The sequence below is a fragment of the Exophiala viscosa genome, assembly GCF_022695815.1.
Source record: "Exophiala viscosa unplaced genomic scaffold EDD37scaffold_7, whole genome shotgun sequence".
In the NCBI taxonomy this organism is placed as follows: domain Eukaryota; kingdom Fungi; phylum Ascomycota; class Eurotiomycetes; order Chaetothyriales; family Herpotrichiellaceae; genus Exophiala; species Exophiala viscosa.
In genome coordinates this window covers 15,392-27,964 of record NW_026944359.1, presented here as the reverse complement: position 1 = coordinate 27,964, position 12,573 = coordinate 15,392, and the positions used below count along the sequence as shown (strand labels likewise).

At 52.1% G+C, this 12,573-nt stretch overlaps 7 protein-coding genes across 7 annotated transcripts; 3 read left to right on the top strand and 4 right to left on the bottom strand.

The window, feature by feature from the left end:
• Positions 1-122: 122 nt before the first annotated feature.
• On the top strand, positions 123-869 carry EDD37DRAFT_651015 (mitochondrial ribosomal protein L37-domain-containing protein; the record flags this gene model as incomplete). The annotated part of the gene is made up of 2 exons (XM_062818308.1): positions 123-558; positions 652-869. The coding sequence occupies 2 exons, from the start codon at positions 123-125 to the stop codon at positions 867-869; spliced, it is 654 nt and encodes a 217-aa protein (XP_062668710.1).
• Positions 870-1,119: 250 nt separating this feature from the next.
• On the bottom strand, positions 1,120-2,701 carry EDD37DRAFT_682251 (uncharacterized protein; the record flags this gene model as incomplete). The annotated part of the gene is made up of 2 exons (XM_062819791.1): positions 1,120-2,508; positions 2,572-2,701. The coding sequence occupies 2 exons, from the start codon at positions 2,699-2,701 to the stop codon at positions 1,493-1,495; spliced, it is 1,146 nt and encodes a 381-aa protein (XP_062668709.1). The 3' UTR covers positions 1,120-1,492.
• Positions 2,702-3,482: 781 nt separating this feature from the next.
• On the bottom strand, positions 3,483-5,754 carry EDD37DRAFT_633045 (uncharacterized protein). The gene is made up of 3 exons (XM_062816763.1): positions 5,369-5,754; positions 4,499-5,318; positions 3,483-4,448 (listed from the first exon to the last, which is right to left on the bottom strand). The coding sequence occupies exons 2-3, from the start codon at positions 5,305-5,307 to the stop codon at positions 3,818-3,820; spliced, it is 1,440 nt and encodes a 479-aa protein (XP_062668708.1). The 5' UTR covers positions 5,308-5,318; positions 5,369-5,754; the 3' UTR covers positions 3,483-3,817.
• Positions 5,755-6,015: 261 nt separating this feature from the next.
• On the top strand, positions 6,016-7,915 carry EDD37DRAFT_566310 (alpha-1,3-glucosyltransferase; the record flags this gene model as incomplete). Its single annotated transcript, XM_062814091.1, has 2 exons — positions 6,016-6,425; positions 6,472-7,915. 2 exons carry the CDS (start codon positions 6,016-6,018, stop codon positions 7,913-7,915), a joined length of 1,854 nt encoding a protein of 617 aa, XP_062668707.1.
• Positions 7,916-7,990: 75 nt separating this feature from the next.
• Positions 7,991-8,828, bottom strand: EDD37DRAFT_443972 (uncharacterized protein). The gene has a single exon (XM_062812801.1). The coding sequence runs from the start codon at positions 8,736-8,738 to the stop codon at positions 8,067-8,069; it is 672 nt and encodes a 223-aa protein (XP_062668706.1). The 5' UTR covers positions 8,739-8,828; the 3' UTR covers positions 7,991-8,066.
• A 26-nt stretch (positions 8,829-8,854) lies between these two features.
• EDD37DRAFT_633041 (uncharacterized protein) lies at positions 8,855-10,748 on the bottom strand. Its single transcript, XM_062816762.1, has 2 exons — positions 10,576-10,748; positions 8,855-10,524 (listed from the first exon to the last, which is right to left on the bottom strand). Exon 2 carries the CDS (start codon positions 10,272-10,274, stop codon positions 8,970-8,972), a length of 1,305 nt encoding a protein of 434 aa, XP_062668705.1. The 5' UTR covers positions 10,275-10,524; positions 10,576-10,748; the 3' UTR covers positions 8,855-8,969.
• Positions 10,749-11,193: 445 nt separating this feature from the next.
• On the top strand, positions 11,194-12,395 carry EDD37DRAFT_443996 (putative RTA1 domain protein). Its single transcript, XM_062812802.1, has 2 exons — positions 11,194-12,069; positions 12,123-12,395. The coding sequence occupies exons 1-2, from the start codon at positions 11,409-11,411 to the stop codon at positions 12,353-12,355; spliced, it is 894 nt and encodes a 297-aa protein (XP_062668704.1). The 5' UTR covers positions 11,194-11,408; the 3' UTR covers positions 12,356-12,395.
• Positions 12,396-12,573: the final 178 nt, after the last annotated feature.

Genomic DNA, 12,573 nt, shown 5'->3' with positions numbered 1-12,573 from the left:
TCTCACGACCAGAATCGAGAGCACCAGCGACACTTTCAGGTCCTATTTCAGTCACACATATACCCCTGGCTCCTCGATGCACCTCACGTGGCCTGTCCAACCTCTACCTTCAGTCCGCCGCCATGCTCTGCTCTAGCTGCCGCCGTACATTCCTTACCCGATTCCGCTCCCTCCAAATCCACGCCTCACCCAGCAGCGTACGGTCCGTCGCAACAGTCCCATCGACTCCCAACGCCGCACCGATCCAAGCCCCTCCCTCGATCTCGATAGAAGGCGCCCAAACGACCACATCCTCCAAAACCCCCGGAAAATCGCAACCACTCTCCGAACCACACACCCCATCCACATCGACCGCAACCTCAATCCCGCACCCATCCAAAAAACCAGCTTCCAAACCGAAGAGCTCCGTACCAGGCGGCGTAGAACTCAAGGGGCTAGCCTATACCAAAGCCCTGCCGCGCATCACGGCAATGGAAGACGACGAGTACCCGTCCTGGCTGTGGACGTTACTTGACGACAAGAATGCCGCGACGGGGGAATTGAAGGTTGATTTAGCATGTAGGTTCCACACGAAGTTCCGCCCTGCCTGGAAGAAGCCCTATCCAAAGGCAAAGAAGATGTAGAGAGACTGGTGCTAACGATCCCTTGCAGCAATGACTAAGAAACAGCGCGCCCGTTATGACAAGAAGCAGGAGCGCCTGCTCGCAAACATACCCAAGACTGTGCCGCTGCACGAACAATCCCGCGATCTTACGGGGCCTGGCGACGACGCTGTGACGAGTTTGCAGCGACGGCAAGAGATTACCAAGTCGGCGAGAGCTGCGAGGAGGAGGGATATTCGCGAGGGCAATTTCTTGAAGTCGATGTAAGAGCAAATATTCCAGTTTCATTTGTTACAAATTCGTGGGTGCGCGGGATCTGTATAGATTGTGAGGCATTCGGGGCTTTGTATAAACAGTACTGTATTGATCTAATCAAGCGGCACATTCCTGTTTTGTACGGAAGAGCCAGCCTTGCGGACCGCAAAAGATTTCGTTCGGAGCTGAGCAAGCAAGAAAATCCAGTGCTTGATTTTGAGCACGGCACGGGAGCGTCGGTATACAATATCTCTACGGAATATACCTAGGTTATGTATCCAGCCCAGCTTGCTATACTTCAACGAAAGATTCCTTTGCCCAATGCCAGAAACCAGCACCAACGCCAGCACGCCGTTGAATTATGCTCGCGTCCTCACGCCTAACCACGCCGTTTCATGTTTCATGCTTCGTATAAATCATCGAGGAATAGCACCAGCACCACGTCCCACCATTGGCATACAAATGGGCCACCAAGGTATCAGTCCATGCTCATCATTCATCTTACCTCGAACCACCTGTGTCTTCGCATGACTTGGGGATGTTTCATATCATATGTCGGTCAAAGAATGAAGTGTGACACGGTACTCCTTCCGGGGACAAACGCTCGAAAACAAACAAGTCTTCCCTTTCACACTTTAGGCAGTAATATTGCTCGGTGCTGCAGTCCATCTCAATCGTCTCAATCCGGAACCGCTGCCGCGGAGTGCCTCGCGTCCACAACTGCCGCCAGGAAGACCCATTTCGCCTTCGATCCTACCAACTTCCTTGCCCCAGGCGTATCCTGCGCTGAAGCTGATGGCTGAGAAGACTAGGACGACACCGGCTGAAATCATCCATGAAGCCAGAGTTGGACTTATCAAGTCGTCATTGGTCATGGTTGCTTTGGCGGCTCGAACCTTTTTCACGTGCCGCTCCTTGCTGGATTCGCGGGATTTCCTTTTGGTCTGCTTTGGTGGTGATGAGGTTCGTCTGGGTCGTTGTCGGGCAGGATCTAGTTCGGACTCGGGCACTAAGCGCAGGGCGGTAGGTTGAGTAGATGGTCTAGGGACAGTCGTGGCTGGCCTTGACTCAGATCCTTTAGGACGTACGGCGGCGGCGCACGAGAGTAGAGTGGTCAGCGACGCCCGGAGTGCGGCATCATGATCAGGCTGGTACGACGACGTGTATGTTCGGTGCCTTGACTGATTTTGTCGTTGATAGCTTCGTTGTGTGACTGTCCTTTGATTGGCAGGCCTCTCGAGAATCGTTGACGGTAGAGCAGGGAAGTATGAATCTGGGATGGGCTGGCCTTGTCCATGTGACGAGGGAGGGTGAGAGAAAGCGTTAGGTTGAGGTGTGAATACTTTGTTCATACTGCCGACCCCAAGGGCCGTTGCGGTATCATCGTCATCAACATTTTCATCCTGTGAGATGTCTTCATTCGAACTGCTCATGACTCGGTCGCTATCACTCGAACTCTCCTCGTATTCATCTTGACTGCTTCCAGTAGCGCTTGTGGATCGTGGCTGGGAGGATGAGATCTGAGAAAGCTGAGGTCCACGGGATACGCGGTCGTCTTGGGGCCGGATTTGCAGACCCGTTGTAATGATGTTATTGCTTGTCGATGATAAGGAGGACGATGATGGACGTGAAGGAATCTCAATCCACGAATCTATTACCATGTTAGCGAAGATGCCCATGGTCCATGTCGTATGAGGTCTCTCCGCATCAGTACCTTCAGAGCGCACGCCTCGAGTACTCGACATCGAAGCCATTGAGGGGTTGTTGGCAGTCATGGAATGTTGGGTTTCTCGCTCGACTTTTTGAGTGTCCTGGAAGCCGTTATCGGCTGCAGGCGGCGTCATGATGGGTCTCTGTATTGAATTGCGCCTGCTATTCTTGACGGTAGAGGGGCCCGAATCCGCTGCTGTGTCTTTGTTTCCGACTGCGTCTCTTTATTTCAAACCCGGTGCTCTCGACTGAAAGAGTGATGTGTTGAGGCCGTCTGGTTCAGCCTCCTGAGGTCTGTCCGTGTGGTACGCTGGTCGTCTCACCGCTGGCAGATGATGGGGGAATGGTGGGGTGCGTTTGGGTGGGTGGTAGGCCTACGCGAAACGCGAATGATGACCTAAACCGAACCACGCTTGCCTAATAGCGCGGGGCTCTGAAAAGGATAGAGTTCGTTATCAGGCTGATTGCGTGCTGCGCAAGATCACGATCGACTTGCGAAGGTGTTGAATTCGATGATAGAAGTCGTCCGGTACGAGATTTCTCGCCAAGGGAAGGGTGTCTCAACAGTTGCCAGCGGTACCTACTTGAGAGCCCACCATCAGGTAGTATAGGTACTGATGCAGGGCCGGGCAGGGGACCAATCTTGATATGGAATGTGGGTAGCGGCACGGCGTACGGGAGGGTTGAAATCTGGAAAAGCCATCGGACTTGGGACCAGGAAGAGCGGCACCTGTCTGGTTCGATGAGCACAGACACTGCAAGACGCTGCCAAAATTGCATCAGCTGTCAGGAAATGCATCACGCGGGTCGTCGATTGTCAGATGAGTCCAATCAGAATGTCAATGCAGTCACTTTGTCCCCCCCTCCATCACCGATGCCCAAAAATGGCGGTGACCAGGCCCTTCGGAATTATCTGGCTAGTGCGTCGTCCGGCAGGGTGATGGGCAGCCTAAAGATGTGACGAACAGCGGATGCAGGCACTAGACATTGCCTTGCATTGAACAGTTATACAGAGTATAGCAATTGAACGAGGAAACCCATGTTAGAGTACAATGGAGATTGGAATTGCATTTACCCATTAAGAGAGAAAAGGACGACCGAACTTTTTACATACATTACCTTTGCGTGACCCAGTGCCTTTCCGTGCAGAAAACACAAAGACCAGCAAGTCATAAGCAATCCATCAGGTATTCAGCGGACAGATGTAGTTATCGGTCGATACAACACCACTGAACGTGTGCGATCAACTTTTAGAAAGTGGTCTTTCTGCCAGAGAAGTCACCGAAGCCACCACGGTTGGTAGAGGCTCCACGACCGCCACGGCCACCACCTCGTCCACCACGACCACCGAAGTCTCCTCGGCCGCCACGACCACGGCCGCCGCCAAAGCCGCGACCACCACCGCCACCTCGGCCTCCACCGAATCCTCCGCGACCACCGCCAGGAGAATCGTTTTGTGGACGGGGCTGGCTGTAGTCGAGACGCACTGGACGGCTCTTGATGTATCCTCCCTGCATAGCTTCGAGGGCGCCGGTAGCCTCCTCGGCAGATCCGAAGGTAACATAACCAAAGCCCTTAGGAGCACCGGTCTCGCGATCAGTGGGAAGTCGGACTCCCAGCACGGTTCCATGAGGACCGAATGCGTCGCTGATGTCCTCTTGGGTGGAGTCGAAGGACAGGTTTCCAAGGAACAGTGTCTCGGTAGGTTCACCAAGCTGGTCTCCGTATGACTTGCGGCGGTTATCATTCCCAGGCTTAGCGTCGTTGCTGCGAGCATTCGCAAAGTCGACATTCAGGGCACGACCATCAAGCTCAGCGCCTTGCTTCGCGGCATGGGCTTTGGCTGCAGAAGCGGCCTCAACGAACTCAACATAGCCGAATCTATAGTTAATTAGTAACGGTCAAAGAACGGAAGAAGTGGTGCAGCTTACCCTTTGGAACGGCCAGTGGCGCGATCAGTCATGACGCGGACACCGCTGAGATCGCCGAACTCTTCAAACTCTTGTCTCAACCAATCCTCATCGACGTTCCATGAGAGGTTACCGACGAACAAGTTGGCACCTTTGGAAGTGTCGACATCATCGGTCTTGGTCTTCTTAGCCGCAGGGACGTCATCGTCCTCAGCCTTGCGCTTGGAAGACTTCTTGGCAGGCTTCTCCTCTTCCTCATCGTCGTCGCTGTCCTCATCTTCTTCACTGTCATCGCTGTCGTCATCGTCATCCTCGGCGGCAACCTTGACACCATTTGGTTTGACAACAGCCTCTTCTTCGTCATCTGAGGACTCTTTGTCAGAGTCAGCCTCCTCGCTGTCATCGGAGTCATCGTCTTGAGCCTTGACAGGAGCCGCTGACTTGGCGGATCCGTTGACCTTGGGGGCTTCGTCCTCGGAGTCGGACTCCTCGCTTGACTCGTCATCGCTGGAGTCAGCCTTGGCGGCGACCTTGGCTACCTTGGTAGGCTTTGTCTCGACTGCGGTTTCTTCGTCGGAGCTTTCCTCGGAAGCAGACTCATCAGAGTCTTCCTCCTCTTCCTCAGAGCTTGGCTCTGGTGTTGGCTCCTTGACGGGTACCTTCTTGGACTTCTTGGAGGCTTTGTCTTCTTTAGCAGCGACCTTTTTAGCAATTTCCTTGCTCTTACTCTTGTCGCTCTGTGCTGGTTTGGCCACAGCAGCGCCCTTGACCTTGCTCAGGACATCGGACTTGGTAGCCTTTGCGGCAGATGCGGACTTGGATTTCGACATGTTGATGTGTTCTATGACTAGTTAGCTGAGTGATGCGAGCCTGAAGAGGGGCTCAACCGACTAGAACCCTCAGTTGTAAAAATCTTTCACCCTCGATAGTGTACGGTAAAACCTCAACCCACAGTGTGAATTAGAGCCCTCGACCTCGACCTCAAGTTGTCAATTGCTTCTTGGCAATTGATCTTCTGCTAAGCGCGCAACTCCCTCAGAGATGTAACTCGGACTGGAACTGGAACTAAGCCAACAGGTGACAAGCAAGACCTGTGACAATTGGAATATGCCCTCGGTATCAGACTCACGGAACCCTCGATAGACGATCACAAGATGCCCTCGATAGAAATGCCCACGATGGAATACTGAAGTAAGAGAGTAGTAAAAAGATGAATGATGAAAGTAGTAGAGAAGAACGATGAGGGAGAGGAGAAAGATAGCAGCCTTTTTGAAGAGCGGTCTCTGGAAATTTTCTGGTCGAACTTTTCTTATCTTAGCGTCATTTGGGGCCCTTATCTTTGAAATTTCAAGGCAGGGAAACCATCCAAGCCTAATGGGGAATGGTCGAGGTTCTTTTCTCCGCCATGGTTAACTCCGTAGGTATGGAGCCTTCGCAAATGGACCAGGCTGGCATCAGAGCTGTCGAGCGGCACACGTAAATAGACACAAGTTGTCTCCCCCTTCAATTCTAACACTCATTTCGTCGACTCTGACGAGATGTCGAGTCCATCCAAAAATCACAGACCGCGCAAAAAGCGAAAGTCAATCCAGACATTGACTCGGAGTGCAACCATCACCGATATTGTGAAGATCGACTCGCAGGACAATATTGTCACCCCTGAGTTTCCTCTAGTGGCTTTCCTATGGCCAGCCCGCGGCACCACGTCTCAATGGGTTCTTTTACCCTTGATCCTGATGATCGTGGGCCTGTTCCGCTGGTGCGTTGGCCTTTGGGGCCATTCGGGCTACCAGAGGCCTCCCATGCATGGTGATCTCGAAGCTCAACGACATTGGATGGAGATCACAGCGCATTTACCCGTATCAAAGTGGTACTTTTACGATCTACCACACTGGGGGTTGGACTACCCTCCCTTGACAGCATACCATAGCTGGCTCTGCGGCAAGATGTATGTTTTCTCACTATATTTTGCGAGGACATGCTGACTGATACAGCGGTTCTTTCTTGGATCCAACATGGTTTGCCCTGGACGAATCTCGTGGTCTGGAAACACAAGACCTTAAGCTGTTTCTGCGCGCCACCGTTATCGTCTCAGAGTATTTGATCTATATCCCAGCTTTGATCATTCTACTTCGACATTTCAGCCGGAGCCAGGGGACAGGAACAACGGCCTCCTCTATCGCACTTGTAGCCATTTTGATGCAGCCTGCGACCATCCTCATCGATCACGGTCATTTTCAGTACAACACAGTAATGCTCGGCTTTGTCGTAGCGACACTATCCAGCATATTCGCTGGACGGCTCCTATGGTCGTGCATCTTCTTCGTTGCTGCTCTTGGCTTCAAGCAGATGGCCCTATATTACTCGCCAGTCATCTTCGCCTTTCTCCTAGGATCCTGCTTCTCCCCATCACTCAGACTCGGTCGACTCGTATCAATCGGGTTGATCACGCTGCTTGCCTTTGCGGTACTACTTGCACCATTACTGTTGGGTTCGCTCTACGACAGCTACAGGAAGATAACACCACCTGGATCGCTACCTCCAGCACCTTTCCTCGCCGAACACCGAGTATCTCTGAACCCGGATAATCCATTTGATATGGTCCTACTTCAACTCAGCCAGGTGGTCCACCGCATGTTCCCCTTTGCGCGCGGAGTATTCGAGGACAAGGTGGCCAATTTCTGGTGTTTTGCCAACACCTTCTACAAATTGCGAAATCTCCAGAAACATATCGAGCTTCCACGACTGTCGGCTATTGCCACCCTTCTATCGATCTTCCCTCCTATGCTTGTCATTGGTGCTGTGCCGAAGAAGACTCTACTGCCCTATGCCTTGGCGACATCTGCATGGGGATTCTTTCTCTTCTCCTTCCAGGTCCACGAAAAGTCTGTTCTTCTCCCGCTGTTGCCGATGACTCTGCTGCTCGGCACTCGACAAGGTCTGAGCAAGGAATATCGCGCGTGGGTTGGCTGGGCGAACATCCTGGGTGTCTGGACCATGTATCCCTTGCTCAAACGTGATGGTCTTACAGTTCCCTACGTTGTCATTACCTTCTTGTGGTGCTACTTGCTAGGTCTCCCACCGACCAGCGTTGGCGCTTACCACGATCCTGAGCTTGAAAATGTGCCCGGCCGTCCGCTCGCTCCGGACGAGTTACGCACACCAACGAAAATACTGCATTTCCAGACCTATATTATCATGGCGTTCTGGCACTTGCTGGCAGCATTCGCATCTCCACCGGAAGACAAGCCTGACTTGTGGATTGTGGCGAACGCGTGTGTGGGTGCGGTTGCTTTCGGGATATGTTACCTGTGGTGTCTGTGGAAGTTGGTGTCCGAAAGCGGCCTGCTCGACGGTTACTTTGGAAATGAAGATGCAGATGAGCATTCTCCGCCTGGGAAAGACCGATCTGCTACGCCAGAGAAGAAGACCAAATAAGGATATTGCCCCTACCAAGCCATGGCGCCAGCCTGGTGGTAGTCGGGATTGTATAAAAGTATAGCCATGCTAGCCCTACCCAAAATTGTGTAAATACGTAAAATCATGCATCGTAATCATTCCAAGGTCTCCTTCTGTGATCCCTGTGCCCTTATGCGTAGTTGACCACACCTTTGACCGCCCAAATCTCTCCATTGCCCACTCTCCCGACAACGCCATCGACCTCTAAATGTCCCGGCATAATGACCTTCTTACCGCCTGTCTGCTCCCACCACAACTCCTGGCCGCCAAGGGTCTTGATTTTGTGTTCTTTGCCTTCTTTCCACGGGCTCGTCGGCACGACGTGCTCCTCCACGAACTTCTGCAGGTTGCTTGCGGCTTTGTCCTCATTCCTCTCCGCACTGACACCGGTATCGTCCCCTGGTCTGTCTTCCCATGGCTTACGTGGCAACGCCTGCATTGCGCTGTTCAGCGGAGCGAGGAGTGTGGTGTTGTCTTGAGGCTTGGTCGACTCCAGGCGGCCCGTGACCGTTGAAATGTCACGCGTCAGAGAAGCGAAGATGTTGATCTTACGGGTTTGCGGGAGGATGTCGGAGATGGTGAGTGTGCTGTCGCCGTCCCCGCCGCCTACACCGCCACTGTATTGATCATCGGGCTTTGATGGGTCGACCGGGCCTGGATTCATCGGGTTCTGGTTTTGAAAGGGTTGCGCAAGAGAGAGGGAGTTTGAGGACGGGCCGCCTCGGAAGAAGTCGAGCGGCGATATGGCGGCGGCCAAGGAGATGGACGAGAACAATGATGCGATGAGGATTGTGCGACGCATGGTATTGAGCAGATTTGAGGATTTGCAAGGATGGTCGGTGATATGAATGATGGATATCCGTTGACTACATCAATCTCCAGGCATGAGCTCGTTTGTTGCACTTCTTAATCACGCGGGTGAGTTATGACATCATATCATGACTCGTTGCATAATTACAACATTTGTGCTGCACCTTCTTTTCTTAGGAACCATCTTTTCTCCCACGCCATATAGGCACGAAGAGATCTTATCTCAGTCCAACACAAGCTCGCAAGTCTCATGCCAAGAGACCCAGTTCGAACTGTCATCGGGGTTGGCAAGCAAAGTGTCCATATCCTTACATTTGGTCAACTTGACAAGCGCTTTCTCCGAGCCATCACTATTCTCCATGATCTCAAGTAACGTGCAGCCCGAGAACCTATCTTTCTCCAAGAGCTTCTCTGGTAATATCTCACAAGCCATTTCCGTGGTTTGAGATGCTTGCCTCACCGAAGCAAAATAGGCTCCCTCCTCGGCCCGGACGAAAGCTTCGGCGGTAGCAGCTTCGACATAGTTACACCATGGCCCTTCACGGCCGCATCTGCGCAGCAATGAAATTGCCTTGGAGCGCCATCTCGAATGACGGTAGTTGATAGCTGTGAAGAAAAGCGGCTGGATCACACCAATCTCCGGAATAAAAATGGGTAAGCTTCTCGGACCTTTGCTTACTGCAAGAGCTTGTTCAACATGCTCCACAAGCTCCTGGAACTGACCTGCGTACTGGTCGTATGCAGTTTCGTAAGGATTCAGGATCGTCGAGACACAGATGAGCGCACTGAGACATTGTGCTTGAAGCACAAGTCCTTGCAAACGGTCGGTATCTGAGATTTTCAGGCTCGAACTTGAGCAGTCCCGGCGATACCAAGAGAGCCAATTAGTGAGGTTGGCGATATGGCGGTATTGCTCCAGCATAAGATAGCTCCGTTGAGTGGCCTTTACTCTGTATTTGTACTTGGCTGCTTCCGAGGTAAAGCGGTAACAAGTGTGAAGGATCCGAATTAACGTCCTGTCCGCCATTGCGACTGTGACAGGTGTGCCATGAACGATATGTGTCTTCTCAATATTCAGAGATGGCAGTATCGGAGGTATCAATCCTGTGGAATAACTGGCTATTTGGATGTCGAATTTTTGGAAAGTGTACGAGGTGTCTTCGTTCCAAGGTGTCAAGTCTTTTGTGGCGGGCGCCTGCTCCAAGGACATTGCTGCAAATGCTCCGCGCAGGTGAAGCAAGGCGTCGGTGTTCCTGTGCCCTATTGTTTCTGCGCAGGCCAATAATACGCATGCCGCAAAAACCGGAAGAGGGCCGGAAGGAAGTAGGACAACGTCGTCTTGAAGCCTTTTCACTGCGGTGGTGATCTGTTTCAAGGCCAAGAACTTCGATGATCTATTTCGGCGCCTGAGCATTTGATGTTCATAAGATGCACCGAACGCTGCTGCTGCTTCTATAACGCACGGAATAGAGTGAGCTAGCTGTGGTATCATCCGCGTCCAAAACGCGAGATCAGGACCTGACTTCATCCCAACTAAGCCCTCGGCCAGCGCCGTACAGGCTAAGGCTTGCCAACGACTCTTGTCCTGGTTTCGTTTAAGGCTTGTGCTAGAAGAAATGATCTTCCCGAGTTCGTCCGGACTGAAAGAAGCCACAGGGGCCTCTCTGCGCGATTGAGGGTCTGAAGGTGCCCCTACAGGATAGCCCTGACACTTTCGGCGTGACTTCTGGCAGCGCCAACAGATCGGCTTTGCCTCATCGCACTTTACTCGCCGAAGCCTTAATACTGTGTCAGCATGGAAAATGAATCTACCAAGATCGATACAGCACACGCAACGCCCAGTCCAAGCACGACAAGCAGCAAGCAGCAAGCCTTCGGCAACGAATGGGGACGTCTGCCGCGCAGAGGATTGCCACCGAACAACGAAACGGCAGCGCGCCCGACCCCGTCAAGTCCAGAAAAGCCATCAATTTCTCGAAGAGTTGTGCATCGCGATACCAGTCTCATGCGCACGTCAATGGCGGCACAGGCGGTTTGGCGTGGGCTTACCTGCATGTAAAACAACCGAATTTCGACTGTCGGACATTTGTCCGTGTCTTGGACTTTGCGATAGATTGTGGTGCTTCTTCAGCCATGAGATTGGTGAATTCGCAGGAAAGCCAAAGACCGAGATGTTGAAGACAAAAGACCGAGATGTGGAAGACAAAGAACGAGCCTGGATCCTGGGGTGAAGATACGTCTTTTTAAGACCCCTCGCCGGAAAGTGGAGTTCCTCAGGTAAGTCAGGCCCCCCAAAATGTCTGCCAATCAGATTTCCTAAACACCGAGATTTGAACTCTATAGCAAGCGAACCAAGTATCGCGCTGCATGCGGCTGTCCTGCAAACCGGCGGTCATGTAATCAACAGTGCTGTGCATTGGCGTTTGACTTCATTGCAGAGACCTCGCAAGCCGTGGTCTTGAGTATTTTGAGTTTGCTTTGATGTCTGCCTGTATACCAAAAGACACACGAAGCCTGTGCAGATAAAAGGCCATGCAGAACATGCGGCAATTGCGTTGCCCAGTTTCTGCATACTCGATGTTCAATCCCTTTTCGAATACTACTCATTTTCAGTACTTCCTGGCACGTTCTTGCCCATTTCTGCACACTTGCGATAACGAAGATGAACAATAACACCGGCTTCGATCCAATCAACTGCACTTACGCCACGTGCTCAGTCCAGGAATGGGGCCAGCTGGATTATATACCGTCGCTTGCAGGCAATGCTCTTTACGTGGCGATATTCTCCTTGACCTTGATAGCACAGACTATCCTGGGCATCTACCATGGAACATGGGGCTTCATGATTGGAGTAGTGGCGGGTAACGCTCTTGAGATTCTGGGGTATGCGTACCGAATTGAGCTGCACTACGACGATTTCAACAATAACGATTTCATCATTTACCTAGTTGGTCTCACAATTGCACCAGCATTCTACTCGGGTGCCATATACTTGTGCCTGGCCCGGATCATTGCAGTGTACGGCACCTCCGTGAGCCTGCTCAGTCCACGAGCTATCACCACAATCTTTATCGGCTGCGACTTCTTGTCTCTGCTTCTGCAAGCTGCGGGAGGTGCAGTCACCAGTCTAGCCATATCCGAAAGCCTTACTCAGACTGGAATCAACATCATGATAGCTGGACTTTCGACACAGGTGGTCTCCACCACTGCCTTCTGCTGTATCTGCTTGCAAATGATGTTCCAGGTAGTCAAACAACCGGGGTCGGTGAATCCGAACAGCTTGTCTTTGCGCATAACGCTGAGGTTTCGCTTCTTCCTATGGGGTAAGTACTCGCCGGCTCTTTGCGTATAAGATCCATGACTGACAAGCCTGCAGCCCTCGCAATTGCCACTGTTGCCATTCTTGTGCGATGCTCTTTCAGAGTAGCGGAGCTCAGCAAGGGGTTTGGGAGTAACATAGCAAACAACGAGGTCGAGTTCATGGTTCTGGACGGAGCCATGATGTCGATTGCGGTGATAGTTCTTACTCTTGGCCACCCTGGCCCTGCACTTGGACATATGTGGCAGCAAGGGAATTTCAAGCTTTGTGGTTCAAGAAAGTCGCGGTGATAGACTACTGAGGCTGTTGCCACGGAGCTGAGATATCATGTTGAATGAAGTTGGGTAATATTTGGTACGCAAGGACTCGTCAAATGGAGGTACACGGCGGCAGGGGGAAGATGGAATTGCGGTACCTATCAATTATGTTAGCGCCCATGAGGGGAAAAGTATGCTCTCCATGTTTCTTGTAGGTTAATCGCAGGATTTCCAGATTTAGCTACACAGCT

Excerpts from the sequence above, each read along its gene's own strand:
- EDD37DRAFT_633045 (XM_062816763.1), bottom strand. The coding sequence starts at position 5,307 with ATGTCGAAATCCAAGTCCGCATCTGCCGCAAAGGCTACCAAGTCCGAT. Across the intron at positions 4,449-4,498 it reads GCCACTGGCCGTTCCAAAGG|ATTCGGCTATGTTGAGTTCG; the intron begins GTAAGCTGCACC and ends AATTAACTATAG.
- EDD37DRAFT_443972 (XM_062812801.1), bottom strand. The coding sequence starts at position 8,738 with ATGCGTCGCACAATCCTCATCGCATCATTGTTCTCGTCCATCTCCTTG.
- EDD37DRAFT_633041 (XM_062816762.1), bottom strand. The coding sequence starts at position 10,274 with ATGAAGTCAGGTCCTGATCTCGCGTTTTGGACGCGGATGATACCACAG.
- EDD37DRAFT_443996 (XM_062812802.1), top strand. The coding sequence starts at position 11,409 with ATGAACAATAACACCGGCTTCGATCCAATCAACTGCACTTACGCCACG. Across the intron at positions 12,070-12,122 it reads GTTTCGCTTCTTCCTATGGG|CCCTCGCAATTGCCACTGTT; the intron begins GTAAGTACTCGC and ends ACAAGCCTGCAG.